The sequence below is a fragment of the Terrapene carolina genome, unplaced genomic scaffold (assembly GCF_002925995.2).
Source record: "Terrapene carolina triunguis isolate 2854851 unplaced genomic scaffold, T_m_triunguis-2.0 Scaffold85, whole genome shotgun sequence".
NCBI lineage: Eukaryota > Metazoa > Chordata > Testudines > Emydidae > Terrapene > Terrapene triunguis.
The window spans coordinates 59833466-59857351 of record NW_020664436.1 but is presented as its reverse complement, the minus strand read 5'-3'; the positions used below and the strand labels follow the sequence as shown (position 1 = coordinate 59857351).

At 39.5% G+C, this 23886-nt stretch overlaps 1 protein-coding gene across 1 annotated transcript; it reads right to left on the bottom strand.

Moving 5' to 3' along the window:
• Nucleotides 1-41: 41 nt before the first annotated feature.
• SERINC1 (serine incorporator 1) lies at nucleotides 42-23638 on the bottom strand. The gene is made up of 10 exons (XM_024192615.3): nucleotides 23479-23638; nucleotides 17244-17405; nucleotides 15354-15547; nucleotides 10043-10122; nucleotides 9720-9857; nucleotides 7810-7979; nucleotides 7592-7682; nucleotides 5253-5394; nucleotides 4923-5153; nucleotides 42-1369 (listed from the first exon to the last, which is right to left on the bottom strand). Exons 1-10 carry the CDS (start codon nucleotides 23515-23517, stop codon nucleotides 1231-1233), a joined length of 1386 nt encoding a protein of 461 aa, XP_024048383.1. The 5' UTR covers nucleotides 23518-23638; the 3' UTR covers nucleotides 42-1230.
• Between the last annotated feature and the right edge of the window lie 248 nt (nucleotides 23639-23886).

Here is a 23886-nt window from a genome sequence, read left to right as displayed (position 1 = left end):
AACATAACCACCAGCAGAGCATGCACACATACATACATACATACACACACACACACCACAGCTTATTTAATTATAAAGCAGCAAGCACAATAGCATTTAAAAATTTTCAAGAATTGCACAAAAGTATACAAGTTTTTTTTTTTTTTTTTTAAATCAGCCCAACTAGTTAACTTGATGCCCACATCTATTTTCCAGGCACATGTCCACACCAGCAGAAACAGGTACCATAAGATATTAAAACAGATCAGTTTCTAATACCCTGAACTTAAAGATTAAATAATAATTTTGTAGAAGCCAGCTATAGAATGCAAGTCTCTAATGACTAACTTCAGTACTCCTTTTTCTCCAAACTTCTGATCATAAGCATTTGCTGTCACACCCAGCCGGTGCCTCATTATCCTTTGCAAACAGGCTTACTGCTTTCCCTGCAACATCTCAGCTTGATTAGAGCCAGAGTATAATTTAGCAATATATAAAGTATTAAAGTATTTTCTAAAGACACAGGTTTACAATATACATCTTTGACTCCTGGGGCCAAATCTTCACAGCATGTTTATTTTTTGTGTGTCCTTTTGTCAGCAATAGGGCATGTCTAATACACTAGCTCCAAAGAGAATGTTCAGAGAAGTGTAGGTTCAAATTCCTTCAATTTAGCATTCAAGCTAAATACATTTATATATATATTACATAGTGAAAACAAGACAGAGCCAAAAGGCTGCAAGATATCAGACAGAAGTGTAACATGCACCGTTTGAATTGACCTAAATGCTCAATACTTACTGAAGGCTGACTTTGAAAACAAGGCAACACGAATTGTCAAAAATAGCCCTAATTTGCTTAAAATTCCTCCTATAAAACCTTGTTTTTAACTCCATCTAATTAAATAAAGTTCCAACCCAGTTGTTCTTGCACCCTTTGCTACTCACAGCATTGGGGGAGGGAGGGGAATACAACAAATGGACTGATTTTACATCTACCTCACCCACAGCACTAAACCTAAAGTACTCCTATGAAAACCAATGGCATAGTAATTAATCACTGAGCTTGGCTAGAAAAGTCATTTAGTGAAATGGCAAGAGGACATGATCTAAAGGTAATCATGCAGAACAAGGCACGGTCTACTACATGGGCAGCAAGCATGCACATATTTACAACTGCATTTTAGTCTGGAATACTGTTAGTTTCAACAAGTGGTGAAATGAACTGAAGCGTTCAAAGGAGAAGCACAGCTCAGTCGAAGTCACGGTTTGTAAGAACCAGCGGAGCCACTAGAGTCCACACATACAGCACAATGCCAATCCAGCTGGAAGATATCTTCACCCAGACAGATGGCCATTTGCTAATCATCGTCTCATAGGAAGAGTCAGGACTGAAAAAGAAAAGAAAAAAAAAAAGATAGTTACAGGGAGAGTCACTTACCTGTGATTTTTATTCTCTGAAGGTAGACTGGTGTAATAGATTACCACTGTGCCTCAGGCTCATGATAGGTTGGGTTTGATTTAGCTCAAAGTTTTAAACCCCTAGAATACCTTCCCTGTTCTTCAGGAAGCACAAGCAAGCCTGCATGACAATTCCATTACCAATAACTGCTTTTTCCCTGTTCCTTTCAAACATAGACTGATTCATTAGTGGTTATTGATTATTACTGATTTAAAGAACTGGGGGATTGTAAGATTTAGTTCAAGAATCAGCATTATAGAATCAGGGTTATTACGTTCAATGTCTATTTGGGAACCTGGGCGTGCACACCGGAGATAAAGCTTTGCTATACCCACAGTGTAACTACTTTTATTAGCTCAATTAGCAAAGACAAAAAAGCTCCAAACCACATGAAAAGATAGCAAAAATATAATTAAGGTGATATCTTAACCATTCCTCACACATAAGATCATATATTTACACCCTTGGGGATCTGGTGGTAAGAGGCAGGGGTCCAGCCCTCTAACCTGGCATACCAAACAAGTCTGATGGTCCAGGTCTCCCTCTTACATGGTGGTCTCACCTATTATGGGAGCGAGCGGCTGTCATGAATAGTCATACAAATGCCCAGCCTCCCTTGTCCATATTTACTAATAATGTTGGAGTATCTTTACCCTATAGGTTAGCATATTATTAATTTCAACTAATTATAGAAGTCAATTCCTTGCCAAGGCAAATTCGCAGATAAAGGATTTGCGAACATATCCTAAAAGCCTAGTATCAGTTCAATGTTCTTGTGGTTACCTAGTATAAACTTTCCCCATGTGCCAAATATAATATCTTGGCATTACTGTAATGAACAATAGGCATAGTCTCAGATTAAGATGTCTCAAAAATAAAGAATCTGATCCCTGTAATTATAAACAAACTACAAATAAACTTCAAAACGTCAACTGCGCACAGAGCTCTATTCGGCTTCCCTACAAATCTCCTGAATGGGAAGAGATCTGAGGCTAACAACCATCTTCTGACTGAGTTTGCCATTACACCATCTTGGAGTTGTAGACCTGAAGAACTATTATGAGGGATATCATCATCCAGTTATTTAAATACAGTTCTCTGACATTTTCTCAACAACAAAATGTCAAAAAAAACCTGTCTGCTGGAACATTTAGGGGCTAGGTGCACAACAGTTAATCAGAAAAGTGTTTTTACATCAACATTTATGGTGAAGAGTTTCAACAGCACAGACATGAAAAAATTAACGGAATGATTAGAGTGAAATTCTGAAAAATCCTTCTGGCAAGAGTCTATGATAACTATAAACCCACCTTATTATAAAGTCACTATTGCAGGTAGTTAGAGGTTTTTGAGACCACCAATTGAAAAAGATAAGTCCACCTTCTGGGTGGTAACATCTAACCGCAAGGTCCAGGGATGCCAAACAGACAGTGAAATTGGATAATACTTTCTCTACTTTGCCTCTCATTAGAAGGTTGGAAAGAACACCCATCAGCTACACTCAGTACTTCGGAAGTGGCAGTCTGCTGTATTCAGAGTGCAATCCTACACCCGCACCATCTGGTCTACGATTAGATAAAGGAGCTTGGATATCAGATCCTCGAGGATCAAAGTTACAAGAAACCCCATGATACCCGCCCTAGAGTTATTTGACCTTTCCAATTTCTATGAAAATCTTAGAATTCCTATGGACAAAAGTGGGAACCTTAAGCCCCCTGAAGATGGGTCAGCTTTTTCTTCCTTCTCCTTTGTGGAGAAAAAGAAATAGTACCCGAGGAGTACCTCCAGATTCTACTTTGATTTCCTAGGTAGCAAGAATCAGCTGTCTTGGTATCCCATTCAGACGGATTCCTCTTAAGAATAGCATTCAAATGCCTCAAGGCACTACAAGCCTGTTTTAAACAGACCACTTCATGGGAAGCTCTTGATAACTCATATTAAGCTAGTCTCCTTTACTCTTCAAAGCACTCAGTGCCAACTTAGATTTACTGAAAAAACTTCAAGGGAAGACAGCAAAGTGCTTGCCCAAGGTATTGACAGCCTGGGACAACATCTTCATGTGTACTTTCTATCATCCTCAAGATGCAAATAATATCAGTTATGTTGGTCAGGTACAGATATTTTCGAATTGTACACTGAGTTACGTTTTGAAACCCCTCAGAAGCTTTCCTAAACTAAAAAATTCCAAAGAAACAAGACAGAATACAAAACAACCAGCAACAATAAAAAATAGAAAATCAACAGAAGCAGTGCATCAGTCTAGACACATGGGGCAAACATAGCCCAGCTTTCAAATCTAAGTTAAGAAAATTAGAAATAAAATTGAAGAATGTCAGTGGAGTGTAAGATAACACAACAGGCTAGTCAAACAACTGCAAAAATGAACCAGGCACAAAAGCAAATGTAGCTGCAAGGAACTTGTGATCATACTTGTGGACAGACAAGACCTGAATGGTATTTACTGGCTGTGAAACAACAATCATGCAGGATGACTTTTGCCCTTTTCAAAAGGTGTTCCAAAGATGCTGAACACTTTGGGGTAAGTCAAATCAAACCCATAATGACTCAGAAGCAACAGATCCAGAGTGGGACTATACTGCAAGTTATTTTCTTTAGAATTTTTTTTTTTTTAAGTTTCTCTTTGCTGTTCTTGCACAATCTTAGTTATTGCTTCTACATTATATTGGCCGATCCCGTTGATGGAATTACTGCCCCATAATTCACAATTATATTTATATAAATAGAAAAGTATATATATATATATATATATACACACACACACACACACACACACACACACACACACACACCCTTTGCAATGAAATTTCAGAATACATACAATTATTTCACTGTGCAGATATCTATAGTCTTCCTGATTCTGTCGGTCTCTTTTCCTACTCTTTTCCCTAGCATTAAATTTATGTTTGTGTATGTTTGTGTTTTTCCTTTTTTCTTTTTAAACACTCGCACCCACCCACACCTTTTTGAGTTCTGAGTATTCTGTGAAACCCAAGACAAACATTTAGCCATAATCCCACATAACGGTCTACAATTTAATTGGTTTGTTTTTAAACAAAAAATTCCTTTTGTTCAAAATAGACCCTTTAATAGTTTTCTATATGTTATAATGAACTCTCAGTGAGTTGGTCACAAGTTAAATGTGGCTCTACCATCCTTATTCAGGTAGTACCTTACTCCAATAGAAGTTCCATTGATCTAATGGGACTACTCCACTTAAATTGAGGTTGGCAGAACCTCACCCTTAACAATGAGGACCATTGCCATTAAATAAGAGCTTAGTTTTTAGCTACAAATTCATTTCATACATAGCAATAAATGCTATCCCTTGAGAATTCCTGTCACACCCGGTACATGTACTAAAGGATGCATCTCTTTTGAGACATCTGAAAATATAACTTGAATCCCAAAAACTGTAGTATCTTGCGCATTCATTACTAGTACAACATCTCAAGTGTGTGTACCTGTACCAGTTGGTAAGGGTCATCATGATATACAATGAGGCCAGGAAAAGCATGAAGTGAAAGAAGGAATAACTGTAAGTAACTCCATCCCTTTCATTATCTACAGCACGGTGGCTATCATCTCCATCATCCAAAGAGCCATCACTTCTGGGTACCCCATCTTCTATCAGTGTTGATTCATCATTGGTTAGCGTCAGTTTGTTAACCTGGCTGTTACTGGATGTCCGGATGCTGTATTTCAGGGGAATGAATACAAATAAAAATAAAATTGTAGTAATCTGATTATTAGCAGTAGCACAAGTCACTTAAATCCCAATTAATTCATCTCACCTTGAATACAGAACACACAGCAAAAACAGAATAAGTCCTACAATTCCTTGTGCATCCCACCACTGGACAACCTGACCTTGGCTTGGAATGGTGGTGATGTTGTAGCCAATTATGCGCAGCAAGCTTGGATTGCACTTCCTTTCTGAGTTGGGAAGGAGATTACATTAGAAATTAAACAAAACAAGAACAGGATAAATGGTTATGGAAAATATTTTTATTTCCACACTGAACACACAGTAATACAAGGAATTTTCATGTCCAACGTAAATGCAAAAGTTTTGAAAGTTCAGAACTTTGTGAAACAAAAAAATGACTTAAAGATCATGGATAGGACAAAAAAAAGTAAAGCAAGCTAGTGATAATTATGTCACATCAATACAAGATAGGTGTTAGAGGAGAGAAGGAAATATTCTGAAGTTAACGTTTCTTCATTTAAAAGATGCATGAAGTGTTTTACTGATCCTGTTCCATTCCTTTACTGAACTGTGGCAAAAATACACTGCATTTTCTTCAGAATTCCTAAAATTTTACACCACCAGCAGCCAAACACGACTGTCATTTAGGGGTTGTTTACACAGAGCAGCAATATTCATGTATGCTAAGGGGGGGGTGCGATTTCTGAAGTGCAAGAACATTAATAGATCTGTGTAGACCCTCCTGACGTGCATTAAAAGTTCCCTAGTGCACTTTAACATGTTTACACTATGTCACACTATGTTAAAACACACTAGGGAACTTTTAATACATGCCAGCAGGGTCTACACAGATCTATTTGTGCGCTTTAGAAATCACACTTTCGTGGTGCGCATTCCTGCTCTTTTAGACTAGCCCTTAGACTACACAATAAGTACTAACCAGTATTACCTCAAATACACTCATTTTGAAGATTTAAGCTACGTGCAAGAATGCTATAAATGTTTTTAAAAGCTCAACTATATATACTAAGTTACCAAACTGCAGTGAGCACTGATAAAACACAGAAGAGAGAAACCTAAGTGAATATGTGCTCCTACTTTCCTGTAATTATTGCAGTTATAGCCCATGGCTAGTGTCTCCGAATGGCACCAACGTAGATGAAGCATAAAGTAATACCTATAGTTAAGGATGCATAAGCCTTACATTCTAAAAAGTCATGGGTTTTTTTGTTTGTTTGTCTTTTACCCTGAAGGCTAATATTTGGCAGATTTTCAAATCTGTTTTCTGCAGTGGAATCTTTGAATGTTTGAGCAGAGTTCAGTTGTTTCAAACTGAAAAGAGCATAAACCCCCTGCATTTATCCATTAATATAAAAAAAGACACTTCTTTTAAACAGCTGTAGCACCCAAGTAGGAACTTAAAAATTTACCAGGGAGAGAGGCCATCTAGTGTTCTCGTAAAATTTTGCAATTTATGTAAGTTCTAGAGGTTTGGGTTTGTTTTTAAAAGAATTTTCCTATGTACACAAACGATGTCATATGATCTCTTAACAGTTAGCCAAAGATCTCTGTTTTTTTGAGAGAAAGAATAGGAACATCTGTAGTGAGTCCTGCATCCTTCCACACAATAAAGCATAGATACATATGAAAGAAGACAAACTGAAGAAAATAAGACTCCTTCGGAGCTAAGGTATAGAAAGTTGTGCATGGACTGAGACAAGGGTCCTGCCTCTGACTATATATATTGCACAATACTGCGTTTTAATGCTATCTAGCAAAAGTTGAACATGGTAGAATTTTTGTTTCTTGTTTTTCTTTTAAGAACACTAGGAAATTCCATACATGCTCTCCCTTCCTTCACATCACATTAAAAGAACATTAAGGTTGCAAAATGAAGTTCCGGGAAGTCGAGAAATGAAAAAGCCCTGAACAATCTTAACTGCCCTTACGCATGATAGTCTTTCATTACATGTTCATATACTATTTAATCCACAAGGCAACATATGTACTTACTTTGCAGCAAAGAAGATTCAGTTTTAGGAAAAGCTTTCTAACTGTAAAGGATAGTTAAGTACTAGAAAAAGTTACCTAGAGAAGTCCAAGACTCCCTATTTATGAATATGTTAGAAAAACACCTGAGAAGATTGGTGTAGGTATATTTTATCCTACTTCAGTGCAGAGGGACGGACCCATTCCAACCTTACATTTCTATGAAATGGGTCCCCCGAATATATGAGAAATATAAGTTAAGGCTTTTGGTGTATGTAGGCAGGAAGAGAAGACTATGATAGAGAATATTTTCTTCTTAGTCTAGAATTTTCTTCCTGTCATTTACCATTTTGAACAGCTTTACAAAGAAGCTACTTTATCTTTACAAAGAATATAACCTTTTTTTTTTAAAAAAATTAAGTCTGCCAAGCTTACCTGGTTCATTGGTCATAGCTGACCAGGTTAGATACATTGTATAAATTGTGATCACTGAGGACTGCAACAAACCAGATCTTGGCTGAGATTCCTATATGCAAGAAACATGGAGAAAACTAAATTGGGCAGCTGACAAAATGTCCACGGTTAAAATGTTAGCTAGAGAGATGCTTCTGGGTTTTAAAAAACCCAAACATTCACTGAATAACATAGCATACCTGGATCTTAGGCAGAATTGACATTACAGAGGCGCCAATACACAGCAACATATTAACACTGATGAATGCCTTATTTTCGGAGCAGTCTTCTGGACGAGTGTAATAAACATAAAACAAGACAACAGCAACCAGAGACAGCAGGTAATTTAGAGCCGTAGCTGACAGCAGAGCTGTGAAGGGAGACAAACAAGACAGTTAAATTTGCTTAAAAGAAGGATACGTTACTAGCTTTAAAGAATATTTTATGATTGTGCTGCTATATTAAGAATCCACAAAATTGTATCAGATAATGGTTATGGACACATTTAAAACACTGAAACTTAAAGAAAAATGTTTTAAAAATTTAAATTAGATACATTCTTTAGGGTAGGGATAATTTTTTTAAATTGTTTGAATAGCACCTAGCACAATGGGGCCCCAATTCTGCCTGATGCCTCAAGGCACTATCATAAAGACAAATACCACGATCAATGAGACACTTGAGGCTTTAGTTATGCTCCAACACTTCAACTAGGTATTTGTACAGGCTTCTTTACCAAGGAGTTGGTTAAAGCAAGAGAGGCAAACCTGTAGCAATGTATCTACATTTAATTTAATTAACAGCACTGTCCCCAAATAAAAATCAATAAAATCTGAACATGTGGAGAGGAATTTATAAGCAGCTTATTTCTCAATACACTTATTCAACATATCTTTTGTAGAATTATGTAGGTTTACAAGAATCTGTTAAATCACATTTTCAAAAAGCAGACTTGCCAGGCAAACAGAAAACTAGCCAACTAGGCCATTTTTTGCCTCCTGAAATAAACTAAATCATAAGTTTTATGATCACCTATTACAATCTCATTACTCCAGTGCAGTCATTTTAACTGTCTCCTCTATTTTGCCCCACTCACCATACATACCCAAATAGGCAAAAAGGAAAGATCTTACAGAAAAAAAAATTAGTTGTGATAATTAGGGTGACCATATTTCTCTATGCTGAATACAGGACACCTGGTAAAATTACTCATATTGAAGTGAGATCAACGGTAATCAATCAAAACTATGCAGTACAAACGTTCAAATTAACATCAAGTTGACTGAGCCCGTGTTAAAAAGAAATACTGCATAGTTGGATTTTTTTTTATTTACCTTATCTTTAAGGCCTTAGGGTTCACACAGGGAGGGGACACGGACACACACACACACACACACACACACACACACACACACACACGGAGAGGTGACACACCCACACTCCCGGACACCTCTCTGGGGGATGGGGGAGTGGGCAGCACCACGCAGAGTCACATGCCCCCCTCCAGATTTCTGCTAGAGTTCACACCAGAATGTGGCCAGCAGCAGCCTTTTGGCAATGTGCGGGAGGGAAGGAACGCTGCTTCCAGCCACAGGGGAGCGGGGGAGGGATGACCTGGCCCGTGTTTGCAGAGCTCATCTCTTCCCCCCCACCCCACTCCCCTGTGGCTGGAAGCAGCTTGTCCCTTCCTGCCCACATAAAAATGGGATATCTCGTCACTCTAATGATAATGTTTGTTATCTATAGGGAGCAGCTATAGCCTGCTTTATTTTTATAGTCACTAAACAGAACAGTGAAGTGTTAAAAGTCAAGGCTTGTGAATTAAAAAAGCATTATAAAGTTTAATAGTTAACATTAACCTCTGCAACAATGTAGATTTATTTTAGGTTACATTTGATTACTGAGACTTTTTTGGTACCAGGTAAAAATCCAGATATAGCATAAACAATAGGGCTGGAATTTATGGAATGAGAGAAAATGCTGTTTATGAAAGCAGAATCTCTTCTGTACATTACATTCCTGGCAAAATGGCATTATATACTACACTGGTACATCTCACCTCCATTAGGTTTTCAAAATGCACACCGAAATGGTATAAAAGTTCTGTTACCTGCATACCAACATCTTGAATTTCCTTCCTCCATTTTTTCAACCCAAGATTCATTCCAAGAGTGAGCAAAGTCAATAAGCAAGACCAGCTGAATAAGAATGAAGCAGAAGGCCCCAGCCATGCCGACATAAAACCACACTGTAAAGAAAAATCAGATGCAATCCATTCAGAGCAATGGAAGTTTTACCGCTCAATCTTAGGGGTAGGGGGGAAAAAAAACCAATAGTGAAAAAGAGGGTTTGCAGCTACATTTAAAGAGGTTTATTTTAAAGTAAGTTATAACTGCATCACATACAATAAGATGTAATTCAGTGCTATCTTACCAGTCGTAAATGGTCCCTCTGGGATGAAAAAAGCTCCAACATTAATTGCTACTGCTATAGCAAATTTGAAGAACCAGAATCTAAAGAAGAAATCAAAAACAAAAAGACATCAAGGGATTTAGGGTAAAAAAAACTTTAATCTGTGTTTGTGCTCACATAACTGATGTATTTTATAAGCATTCAAAAGAGCACAATTTAGATGAAAGTTAATGATTTGAAATGACAGGATTTAAAGTTTGCCTATTTTAGCTTTCATTTCAAATACATAATCTTTGCTTCCTTGTTTGTGCACATCTGAGAAATGTATTCATTAACTACTCCTGCAAGACACAGGAGATACTGCTCACTAAATTAAAGTATCTTTTGTAGTGAGGTAAAGAGAAGCATCAAGAAGGGAAAAGTTTAGACTAGGCAGTTTTTGTTCTTACTCCCGAGGGTACATACACAGCTTCTGAGTGATGTCAGTTCAAACTCCTGTTCTGATGCCCCACCCATAGTACCATAGAGTTGAATCCAGGGTGGATAAAAATTACAATGTTTTTAATTTAAAAAAAAAAAATCCACTTTTATTTGATTCCCTTTTTTAAGGTGTTTTTTTTTTTATTTATACACTGCCAGTTTTGGCGGGGGTGCAGGGGCGGGGGGTTAACATTGTCTTGCCATTTTATAATCTTAAATTGCTAAAGTGGATGTTTTGTACTTGTTTCCTAGACTCCTAATCTAGACAGTTCTATTCTACTCCATAGGCTCCATGTTGGCGGCCCACTCCCCCCACCAGCTCCCATTGATCGTCTCCCTCTCTAGGCTTCTCATCCCAATCCCCCCCACCCAATCTCCCTGACCAACCAGTTCCAATCATCCCCTCACTCTACCTCATGAAATCTGTCTTCACCCGAAATGGCCCTTAGTTCCAGTTCCCTTCCCCTCTTGGCTCCCAGGACAGAAAGTCTCCCTGCTCTCAGTTTCTGTGCCCACAACCAGCAATAGCAACTATAGGGAGAGTTCTTCTCAGCCCCTGCAGACCTGGAGTGGAAGGGAGCATGCTCAGTGCAGATGGAATCTGAAGAATTTAGCTGCCAAACCAGCAAGTCTCTCCTGGGCATACACAAGCAGATTTTTGAAAGGCTTGTAATTTAGCTATATTTCAGTATTTCCCCTTCACAGGTACAGCAAAAGGTACATCTAACCACATAGAAAACTGCCCTCCAAATTCCAAGCCCCTACTCCAAAGCAAGGAGGGACTAGATCTTCTCAACAAAATGGCTGTAACACATTGTTTTGCCTGTGTGTGTGTGTGTGTATTTCCCTAATCTTGTTCTCAGAATTGGCTGACCACTTTTGCTAAATTTTCTTTAAAAATTCAGCCTCAGGTACACACCCAGCATGGAAAATTTCAGTCTGAATAGTCAAAGCTGGGCAAAGTTATAAAATCCTGTCTCCAGTTTGTTATAATAGGAAGTGTTCGGCAACCTTAACTATAGGTAGTACTACCAGTTCCATCTATAAAAAATTAATATAGCTCAAAAGATAAAGCAAAATAATAGGATCCTGGTCCATGCTTGGGGTTCTTAAGTAGTATGGTAACATAAATAATAATAATACAGAGGTATATGTCCAGTAACACATACAAAGCAACATGCACATACAAAGCAATGACATCAGAGGTAAAAATCTAGTTGAGTTGTTCTTCACCTTTCCATGATGAGATTCTCTGACACCCCAGCTTGAGAGAACATGATCCAGTTCTATAGAGGAATAAATTTCAATTTGGGGGGGATTTTTTTTAACATTATCAAACTGAGTGGGGGAGGAGCACATAGAAGGAGAGGGGCTCTATTTGAGTTTTAAAAGCAGGCAAAGCTTATTTTAAAATCTGGATGGTTCAGTGCACTAATCACACAATCTATAATGCATTAGTTCCAATTTCTGTATCCATGTGAGGAGTTTGATTTCCTCCTCAACAACTTGGAAGAATAACCTTAATAAAGGAAGAATAGGTCCAAGCTTTGTATAAATAACATGCTTAATTCCAGATCCTTTTCAGATTACCTAAAAGCTTAGAGTACCTATATGTACCTACCTGGTTTAACTTTGGGGAAGAATACTATATTCCTACAATCTAAAATTGCTAAGCATTCCAAGGATTACTGCTGGTTTACACAGAGGCTGCTGGAGTTCTGTAGGCTTTTCATAGAATATTAGGGTTGGAAGGGACCTTGGGAGGTCATCTAGTTCAACCCCCTGCTCAAATCAGGACCAATCCCCAGACAGATTTTTACCCCAGTTCCCTAAATGGCCCCTTCAAGGATTGAACTCACAACCCTGGGTTTAGCAGGCCAATGCTCAAACCACTGAGCTATCCTTTTGTTTTGATTACTCTGATAAAAACAGGAACTGCAGAGATAGTACTCATTTCGCAGTTATGAATTTACACAAATAAAGTAACTGTTCCACTAGATATTGTTTGATGGTTCCAACTTGTACACAAGTGTGGAAAAATTGACAGATATATATGGGTAAATACAAGGTCTCTGTTCTGCAGTACAGTCTTGCTGTCACTGATTTAAAGAGCATTGTTGAAGATACATGCATAATTGCAAAATTAAAGACATGATTTACATGCAACTACCCTTAATGGGTACCACTGAAGACACCACTGCTTTTGGCAGAGATGTTTAAAACTACATTACTACATAATTTTTCAGTAATAACAAAACAGTTAAACCCTCTAGATATGTTTGTCTTGTGCCCAGAATCTTGCTAGACTAACTCTGACAGGCTACCAAGAGGAGTAAATTCCAGTGGTAGGACTGAAAGGAGACAGCAATTGATCTGACACTTCAGCCCCAGGAGCAGACAACATGAGCCTCCAGGACAAAGACATCTGCCACAACAGGTTATTTGAGAAGTGGTCTCTTAGGTTAAAAGGTTTCACACCATGCAGAATTTGTATATATTTTTAATAAGAAAAGTGCTTTAAAAAAAAAAAAAAAAAGCACTGTTAAAAGGTGTCCTTTTCAATTTCATCCATGCCAGAAGATGATATATGTGCAAGAAAGATAACAGCTCAAGGGATGCAACAGGTGTTGGTACTCCTAAGTACCTATACCACAGTGTGAGTTTGCCATAATTAGTATGCAAAATCAAAGATGCTAAATCATCACCTGACATGGTGGATACTTCCTCCTCTTCTCCTCTTGCTTATATAAAAGGCATGCTGCAAAAGCCATTTATTTTAGAGAGGTTTGAGGATATGGTCCAAGAATGATGGGAAGCAGAAAGATTTTTGTACATGGCTGGCTTAGTTGAATTATTGTTTATGTCTCATTGTTGTTCATATTTGCTTTTTAATGCAGAGGGTATTACTCTGACCACTGCATTTACAATATAGAACCTAGAACCTGTATAGGTGTCTGTCATAACTATAAAGGGAAGGGTAACAGCTCTCCTGTGTACAGAGACTCCAAATCCTTTTACCTGTAAAGGGTTAAGAAGCTCGGGTAACCTGGCTGACACCTGACCCTAAGGACCAATAAGGGGACAAGATACTTTCAAATCTTGGCGGGGGAAAGGCTTTTGTTTTGTGCCCTTTGTTTAAGGGGTTGTTCGCTCTTGGGACTGAGAGGGACCAGACATCAATCCAGGTTCTCCCCATCTTTCTAAACAAGTCTCTCATTTCAAAATTGTAAGTAAAAACCAGGCAAGGCGTCTTAGATTTACTTTGTTTTCTCAACTTGTAAATGTACCTTTTACCAGAGTGTTTATCTTTGTTTGCTGTACTTTGAACCTAAGACAGAGGGGGGTCCTCTGAGCTCTTTAAGTTTGATTACCCTGTAAAGCTATTTTCCATACTGATTTTACAGAGATGATTTTTACCTTTTTCTTTAATTAAAAGCCTTCTTTTTAAGAACCTGATTGATTTCTCCTTGTTTTAAGATCCAAGGGGGTTTGGATCTGTATTCACCAGGAGTTGGTGAAAGGAAGGAGGGGGGAAGGGTCAATTTCTCCTTGTTTAAGATCCAAGGAGTTTGGATCTGTATTCACCAGGGAATTGGTGAGAGGTTTCTCAAGGCTTCCCAGGGAGGGAATCCAGTGAGAATGGTGGCAGCGGGACCAGAGCTAAGCTGGTAGTTAAGCTTAGAAGTTTTCACGCAGGCCCCTACATTTGTACCCTAAAGTTCAAAGTGGGGATACAGCCTTGACAGTGTCTTTTTATTATTTAAATCTAAAGAACCAAAAAAAACAAGTGGTCGTGGTCTGTCTAAACTGCTTTTCCCCCTGCAGCATGGGAATGCAATTCTGTACAGCTTTATTAATTTCAGGAGATTTATACAATGAAGTCCAAATTGTCAAAGTGAGCTCAGTAGAACCCAAGCAGCCAATCCCTGGAGATTGCCAAGTCTTTCCTATTTTAATGAATCACTCTTTCCATATTATGTGGTTCTTTGTGGGTAACAGCAGGTGAATCTTCATCTTCTGCGATATAAACATCTTGAAAACACTCTGTTCAGCAGCTATCACTATGGGTGCTAAAAGTTTGCACTGTAGAAACTAGAACATGGCTCAAAACACATAAGACAATGACAGCAGTTTGGATTCCACTGTTTTAACAACTATACTGTGCACAAGCGGAGACATGGAAAGACCTCCAATAGAATCAGCCAGCTTCTCAAAGAACTAGTATTTTACAATTATGTTTGGTTAGGTTATCCTAGATATGAATATAATAAAATATGGGGGGAAAACCATCTGGAAGTTCAAAAAGTACAAAATAATTTTTTCTCTCAAAAAAAGGAAGAAGAGGAAGAATAACAGACTTGTTATTGAACGGGGTGGAAACAACTTTAATTTTAAGACGACTTTGAACAGAATCATAGAATATCAGGGTTGGAAGGGACCTCAGGAGGTCAATCTAGTCCAACCCCCTGCTCAAAGCAGGACCAATCCCCAGACAGATTTTTGCCCCAAATCCCTAAACGGCCCCCTCAAGGATTGAACTCACAACCCCGGGTTAACAGGCCAATACTCAAACCACTGAGCTATCCCTCCCCTACAGATCTTCCATAACTGTAATTCAAATTCTGAAAGTAAGCTTTTACAACTGAAGGGGTGTGTTCACGTTCATCTCCCTCCTCCCTCACTTCCTTAAAATTTTTCATTTGGCCTGCATTATACTTCCATCTGCTAAAGAATTCCTTTTTCATATCACAGTCGATCTCACTGGAGTGTTTACCTAATACTTATTATTTTCACAAATAACTATATCATACATACACACCAAACAGTCACAGTTGTTGTTCTCATATCTTACCCATTGTGCACTGCTGCTCTTGGATCATTGCTGCTCTTTACTTTGATCATCAACAAGGAGAACAGAAGGAAGAACATGGCCATACCAAAGCACACACGGTACACTGCTTTGTATCCGACTAAGACATCACAATTCACATGACCATGCACACCAGGAATAGTTGTTCCAATCCCTCCATCACAAAATCCAGGAATCTATGATTAACACAAAATGTTTCAATGATCTCTTAGATGCTTCTGATGAAGAAATACATATTTTTCATTTTATTAATAAAAATATACATCACTTAATTCTGTAAAATTATTTACACCACAATACATCACTTAAAAATACAACATTGCATAGCTGCATGAATTATGCAAACAGGTAGTCCACTAAACAGATTAAGTTTGCTTTAAAAACAATTAATTTAATGTGTGGGTTAAAATTATATAACAAACTTACTAAAAATCACACACACACACAATCAAGAGAATTCAAACAACACAACTGAGCCACCATCAATTTTTTGGGACTCACAAGGGAACTTAAGTTCCATTTGCTGGTCTGAAACAACACTAATAACAGCCCCAGAGTCACGTACATTTCTGATGACAACAACTATTATGATGGTAATGAAACAAAACAAAAGGCAGACATTCTTGGGTCTATTTGGACACACGAAAAATAAAAGCCTCCAAAAAGGCACTGCAGTCAATTAAGAGTAAAGTACCAGGGACAACTACAAAAATATAGCTGATAGTGTCTGTTTCTGTCCATATCAGGATATTAGCCAGAACTCTTTAAAGTCTGATGTACTGTAAACCACACTTTACAAGGCCATACTGTATCTTTCCCAAGTGGTTAAAATGGCTTTCCCCAAGTTCTAAAGTGGTTACTCTCCCATAGCATAATGAGCATTTACAAACACTTTGATTTTAACAAAGGACAAGACCACAAGATACACATCTGATGTGGGTTAAGGAGTGTAACATTTAATTGGGAAAATTAAGATTCAACAAAATGAAGGATACTAGGATCGATTAAGTATTTAAATGGTCAGTGGTCCCCAAACTTTTGAGGGTCACGCCCCCCTTACCCCTATCCACAACATGGATGAAGTAAGGAGGCTGAGGCTGGGGTCGCAGCTAGGGGTGGGTCTGGGGCCACAGCCAAGGCTGGGGATGGAGCCACAGCCAGGCTGCGGCTGGGGTGGGGCCAGGTGCAGGGCCGGGAGCGGGGCTGAATGGTGCTCCCTCCCCAATTCCCCGGGGGGGCTGGCCCGGGCCCCACCATGCCCCCAGATGTTCCTTCACACACACCCCGGAGCAGGGGGAGGGGTGTCCCAGTTTGGGGACCTCTGAAGTAATTACAGCAGTCTGTTCAATACATGACTAGCAAGCCATATTAGAAAAGTCACAATTCTTTTAATCAGTTGAATTAACTGCAGTACAAATTACTGATTCCCATTAGCAAAAAATGTGTCACCTAAGAAAAATGTGTCACTAAGAAAAATGATTTCACCTTATATATTCTCAGATTTAAAAGCTAAAATTTAGCAAGTAGAACACAATTAAATCAGAAAATGTATTATTCTACATACAAATGTGTTGTGTTGGAGCAGCTCTTGGACCTAAGTAGTAATTCAAGAGACTAAACTTTACTTCTGAAGGCCGCTGCTTATATGACAACTGCATACCAGTTAACACTGCCCTTCTTCCAAGATTCAGCTGCTTATACTTAAACAGAACTTGTAAGATTATCTGATGACTCCAAATAATATTACAAGCATGTTTACTAGTAGCAATGCAAGTACTTCACATCATGAAGCATGACACCATGAAAGTATGTGACTGTTAACTATTTTGCAATATCTGTTCTAGCACAACATGAAAGCAGAAAAATAATGACCTTCTTCAGCTGTTCCTCCATTCCTGGCATTAGCATGACACAGGCAACACTCACTCCAAGGAGCAAGATGAAAGCATAAATCAGCCTAGTTATGGTGGAATTGTTTCCACTGGGGCAGCATCGGCACAGCAGACATGGGGCACTGCCACATAAACATGGTATCTGGAGGAAAGATAGATTATAGAACAGTTTACTTTAAACAATTATGAGCTGTTTATTACGTTATTCAAAGATTTATGCAGGATGTATGGATTTTTAGTGATGGAAAAATCTAGCCCACCTCCTTATCAATGCAAGATCATTCCCTATAGCATGTTACATTGTTTTGTCTAGCCCAGTGCATGTCCCAAGGAATTAGGTTTCTACCCTAAAACCTACCATTGCAAATGTTAAAGTCTGCATCAATGCACAAGGCAGATTACTTCTGGTTTTCCAAGGACACTAGTTAACTTATCTGGGGGAAAGTTCACAGGTTTGGGGTTATTTTGCTGCAGAAGGAGCCCTAAATGTTGCACCATGGTCAGTTCTTATTTAGCTAAGGCAATCTCTGCCTGTGAAATCTGTTTAACATTTTGCTGTTCTAGGGTTTTTTTTATTTATATTCTCAGATATTTTAGGGAAGGACTGTCAGTTTCTATATGCCTGTACATTAAAGTTTAAGAGCTATTCATGCCAGTTACTGAGATTTCTCAGCACCTCTGTAATAGAAATAAAATGGTCCAATCCTTCTGTTAAAAAAATATTGCTTATTGACCGAGTTTGGCAGCTATTCAAACCAAGACACATCAGGTAATTCCCAATTACTTGATTAACTTGCACAATAAGGATTCAAAAATCCAAGACTAAAACAAAAATGGAACACACACATATAATTAGTTCATATCTAGCAAGTATTTTCAGTTGTACAGTATTCCTTTCTACCTTTGCAGATATCTTGAGAAAGTGTTATATTTGAGGACAAAAGAACTCACTCATTGCTCTAGCACATCTGGATGCAGTTTGCTCTTAAATAGGAAAATATGTATTATTTCATTGTAAACCTATAACATTTTGTCTCTTAGCAGCGTTCTCCCACCCACAGATTGCATTAAATGTGGTTGGGACTGCACAAGTGAATGTCAATCAGATAACAATTGAAAGGAATATGGATCACCCCAAGATATTTTCTTTTTAAATATAGTTTTCTTCATAATTTAGTTAAAAGGGAATAACTTATTGTTTTATTCTATGGTAGGTAGTGCGGGCAGGTGATTAATATCTAAACTTTGGTGGTCATGTAGTTTTCAGTGGAAATGTTAGGTTATCGATATCAGAATCACTCAATGCTAGCTCAGTGTTTCCTGTGGTCTTGTAGTCATCCCCAATCTTTTTTACCCTCTTCATCTGTATTTGCTGTTCTTCAAGGTTGGAGCAGCCAAGAGCTATCACAGTACTCTACTAGAGAAACACCTTTCAGCGTATAAATAAAGCCACAGAAGGAGAGTTACAGCACTTAGAGAGCACAATCCTAGTCCATTTCCCCTCCACTTCCGCACATAAAAGGCTGCAATAATCTTTTGCACTAGATTTTTCCACTAAAATCTACATCTCAAGATGTGTTTGGACGGATGGCAGGCAACAGACTGGTAACAATGATAAGCCAGTGTTTATCATACCCTAAGCTATATAGCCACCACTTGATGCTCTAACATAGATCTTAATCTTTCCCTACATGATGCTCCAAAACCAACTTGTTCCTCAAACAACACCCATAACCCAGATTATTTTTTCCATATCCGAGTCATTTGCACCGAATCCTTTTTCCAAGATTTTTGGCTGCTGCTGGGCCGAATGGGGGCTTGGCAGAGAAGGAATTGCTTCACCAGCTGTTGCTAGGGTCTCGCTGCAGGGACTATCTGTGCAAGAATCACTGCTCTGATGAAGCCCTGGGTCATAAGCAGGGATCCTAGAAATCAATTTGCCATGGAAAAAAGTGGAATGTGTGTTTGTACAGAGATCTTTAGTTTTCACATTTTGTGAACAAATAAAAACATTAACGATTAACTAAATTTTACTGAAAGTACCAGTGTCACTTATTCAACTGTGTGCAACCTCCACTTCTTGTGGTTGATTTTTGAATGTGCTTTAAATTTACAGTGGAACTCCATTTAGCTGATCTAATTGGAACTGGGGCCAGATCGGATAATCAAAAATTGATTTTAATTGGAGAATTTTGGGCTTTTTATCACAGAAAACTAGGACCCTTTGTCATAAGTCACTCACTCAGTGCTCAAGCGACTGCTGCAGCTTGCTCCTAAGAATGCAAAAGTGTAAAACAGTAGCATACATAAAGAACAATTTTCTCTCGGTCCCTGGGTCCTAATGCCTGACTATCACACAGGCAGATGCTTTCTTTTTTTTAAAATTGTGACTTTTGGCCACAACCTCACTCTGAAAAATCACGTCCTGACATTGTTCATGCTTGCATCCATGGCAGTTACACATGCACATCACAGAACAAGAGATTCCTAAGCACACTACTCATACACATTACAGTAGAATCTCAGAGTTATGAGCACCTTGGGAATGGATATTTTCATAACTCTGAAATGTTCATAACTTTGAACAAAATGTTTTGGTTGTCCTTTCAAGAAGTTTACAACTGAACATTAACTTAATACAGCTTTACTATGCAGAAGAAAAATGCTGCTTTCCCTTTTTTAGTTGTTTACATTTAACAAAGTACTGTACTTGCTTGGGGGGGGGGGGGGGGGGGGGGGGAAGGGAAGGGAAGCAGGGAGTGTCTCTGCTGCTGCTGAGCTCGTCCCAAGTGTGAAAGGGAGCATGGGAGAAATTATGAAGGTGCTTGTTTGAAAATTTAACAAGCAGGGAATGGAGGTTGGCATCATTGGTCAATCAGCAGTGGGAGCCGACCTTTCGAAACTGAATAAGAGGAAACAGGGAGGGTAGGGATAGGCTGTGAAGGGCCTTGAAAGTGAAGACATGCAAATTATGTGTTTATAAAGAGATTATATTACAATTGCTTCTTAAGGCCACTCTATTTCAGGGAAATACAACAAAAAGGAATTCATTGGCCATTAGCAGTTTTTAGCAAGTAAATGTGTTTGTGCAAATTGAGCAGGCAAAGTATCTGCTTCATGTACCGAATTCCACTCATAACTGGGAAGAAAGTATCAACAAATGAGCTAACTCGTTACCATTTGCATCATTTTATGATATGTAGTAAGAATACCCTAAATTTAGGATTAAAATAATTTTTGTCCATTGCACACAGCTATGATTCATTCTGCAATTACCGTACTTCAAGTGAACTCAGTCACAACTCAATTTAGTCATTGTGGTGGACATGGAGCTGCTCTGTAACAATTTATGTATACTGTATATTGATCTGGTTATTGGAATGTTTACCATATGACAATATGCAGTTAAATATTGGGATGTTTACTATATGACTATCTGGGTTAAATCAACAGGGCTGTTGTGAAACTAACAGGAAAGCGAAACAATGACTCTCCCTCAGCAAACACAGAGGTTTGTTCCAGGACAATGGGAGAGCCATTGGCCAGACAACTGAACTGACCTCCCATTCAGGCCCACCAAACTGGTTTTGGACAGCAGGGCCAAAAAGCCCAGGAACTAAGAGACCAAAGAACTCTGGATGGATAAAAAGTGATTCTCTAAGGAGGGAGGCAACTGTTGGGGAGCTGTTCAGAGGAACAAAAACAAACATCCAGGACCTGCTGAAATATCTGAAGAAGTTAGGTCTTGGACCCACAAGAGGATGGTATGGCTTTAAGTAACAGACATGTATGCAGACTGCTTACTGTTTTAAAAGTATTTTCTTCTTGTTATGCTTTGTTCCTACAGTTAAGATTGAACAATACGTTTGTTTAAAAGGCTGTCTGGTTAACCTATTCACATGCTCCTGAAGGAGAGAGCCTCACGTTCTTACTCAGGCCCTGTCTACACTATTGGGGAAAGCTGACCTATGTTACGTTACTCCAGCTACGTGAATAATGTAGCTGGAGTTGACGTAGCTTAGGTCGACTTACTGCGGTGTCTACACCGCACTGCGTCAAAGGGAGATGCCCTCCCGTTGACTCTACTGGAACGAGAAGATTAAGGTGAGTACCAGAGTAGACCAGAGAGCGCTCTGCGGTCAATTCAGTGGGTCTTCATTAGACCGGCTAAATTGACCCCTGCTGCATCGATCACAGCAGAGTCAATCTAAGTCTAGACATGGCCTCAGTCAGACATGCTAGTCAGCAGGTTGATTCACAGGGTACACTAGCCCAAGACTTGGTCTAAAAGTGGGAGAAATTTGTGATTCTACCACAGGAGAGGAAAAACCAGGAGGCAAGACATCAAAAGGTCTCACAGAGACCAGAGAGAGGTACAGCTAACCCTGTAACTTTAACAAGACATCATACACTGCATGCAGAGAGTGCACAGGGGTCACTTTCTACATACACTTATCTAAATATCCTGGCCTTGTTAGAGCTAGAATTCAGAGGTCAGAAAGGCTGAGTCTACACTGTGAAAATAAGTTGTTAGCAAATTTGAATTAAAGCATGATTTATGTTAGTAACACCATTAGCGGCCAATATAGTCATTTTAAAAACAGTGTTACCCAAGGGTTAAGCAGGACCACGTAGCATATTTTTAAACATGACTATGTCTAATCATGTCACCATCTCTAAGCTGTTTAGCACATTAACACGTGAGTTAACATATTTTCTAACACTTCATTTTTCTACTGCACACACTTAAAAAGGATCTCTGTGCCTCGTTAGAAATATATATAACGTATATATAACATAATATATTTACACCTACATCAGCAAGAAAGCTTACATTTATTAATTTAACAATTCTATGATTACCATACCAATTTAACAAGAAATTAGAAAATTAAAGTTTCTACTTTCCTTAACTAATCCTGAATAAGGGAGACCCACTGTTGATTTTTGCATCATGATAGTGCGCTGCGCATGCAAGCATGAGTGAGATAATTAATGGCAGATCAGTTAATTGTAAATGGATTTTACTAAACGACCAACAACCAATGTCCTACAAGAATCTCATTACAGTTACTGTATTCCCCTCACTTCACTTTCATTAGCTTTATTTTTAAACTTAGCAGATATATTTACTTTTTTCAGAATGAAATGGAATTCTGTACATCACATTTTTTTTTTAAAACCAATGGTATTTCATTCAAAACAAGGTGCAAATTTTTTTTTAAATGCACCTAAGTTACTCAGGACACTAAGTTCCATTGATTTTTAAAAATGTTTACCCAAGATCTCCAAAACCGCTCTTTTTCCCTATTCTACCTATTTGCACAGCAACTAAATTGCAGTGGTACATAGCTTGACTTCAAGATAATTAGCAAGCCGGTGATATCTTAGGGGAAAAAAAATCTTTCCCACGCAGAGGAGTTGTAATAGTTCATGTATTTTTCCACTGAGTTTTTAAGTCTTAAGTAGAGCTGTTTTTAAGTAGCATATTTTTAAGTAATCAGGATTAATTTCTGGCACCTAACAATGCTCAGTGTGATGGTGACATCATTGTAGACTGTGCTGCAGTAACCAAAGTGTCTTGGTGAGAGAGAAGATGCTACAGAGGATGCAGCTTCTGCTAAGTGAGCCATGAGGAAAGACTAGACATGTCTAATTTCAATAAGATGGAGGTAGCATTTTTGCAGGGTACCCACAGTAAGGGTGAAGAACACTGTGAAACTCAATACTGGGATCAGTTACATTTTCACTATTTTTGCAGATCTGAAGAAAAGCCAGCACATTTTCCTGGGCAGTAAATGTTCCTATCTCCTGACAAGCGGCATCACCGGCCAGGGCACTTAGGCTGAGACCCAAGCCGACGGGGTCGGCATGTGGCCAGCCTGACGCGCCGAGTTAAGCCGTTTCCCTGTGTTGAGGGCGGCAGCGAGGGAGACGATCCGGAGTAACGAGGAGGACTGAAGGGGAAGTGTAACGGCGAGGCAGGGAGCGCGGCCCTGCAGCGACACGCGGCTCCGCTGGGGCGGCAGCGCCGCTTTCGGGAATTAAATCCCGCCTGGGCAAAGCCCCGGCAAAGGCTCCGTGGGGACCATTGGGCGGGAGCTCGGGGCCAGGCGCGGCTCGCGGAGGCAGAACTGGAGGCCCCCGCAGAGCCCGGGGATTACCGCGCCCCGCGCCGGGGCCCAGACACCGCGCTCTACCCGCCCCCACGTTACCCAGCTCGCCATGGAGCACAGGCCCAGGACGCCCCCCATCTCCCAGGCGGGCGGCGGACTCCGGCGCGTTAAAGATGGAGGCGGCTCCCGAGTCCCGCAGCTTCTTCCTCAGTCAGCTTGTTGTTTACCCTCCAGACGGGCACTTCCGGCCTCTTTGACGTTAGCGCATTCGTCACTTCCGGAAGGCGTCACCCACTAAAAACGAGAGGCTCCGCGGAAGGAGAAATCTCACTGCGCAGGCGTTGACGGGGCATCGCGTGCAGAGCCGGGAGGGGCGCCGCAAGGGGGTGGGACTTCAGAGGAGTGGGCGGGGGAGTGGGCCGGGCTTCAGAGTAGAACTAACCCCAGCGAGGGGCGGAGTTTTGTGCAGGGCGGGGCTTCAGAGCAAGGCATAGCGAGGGGCGGTGC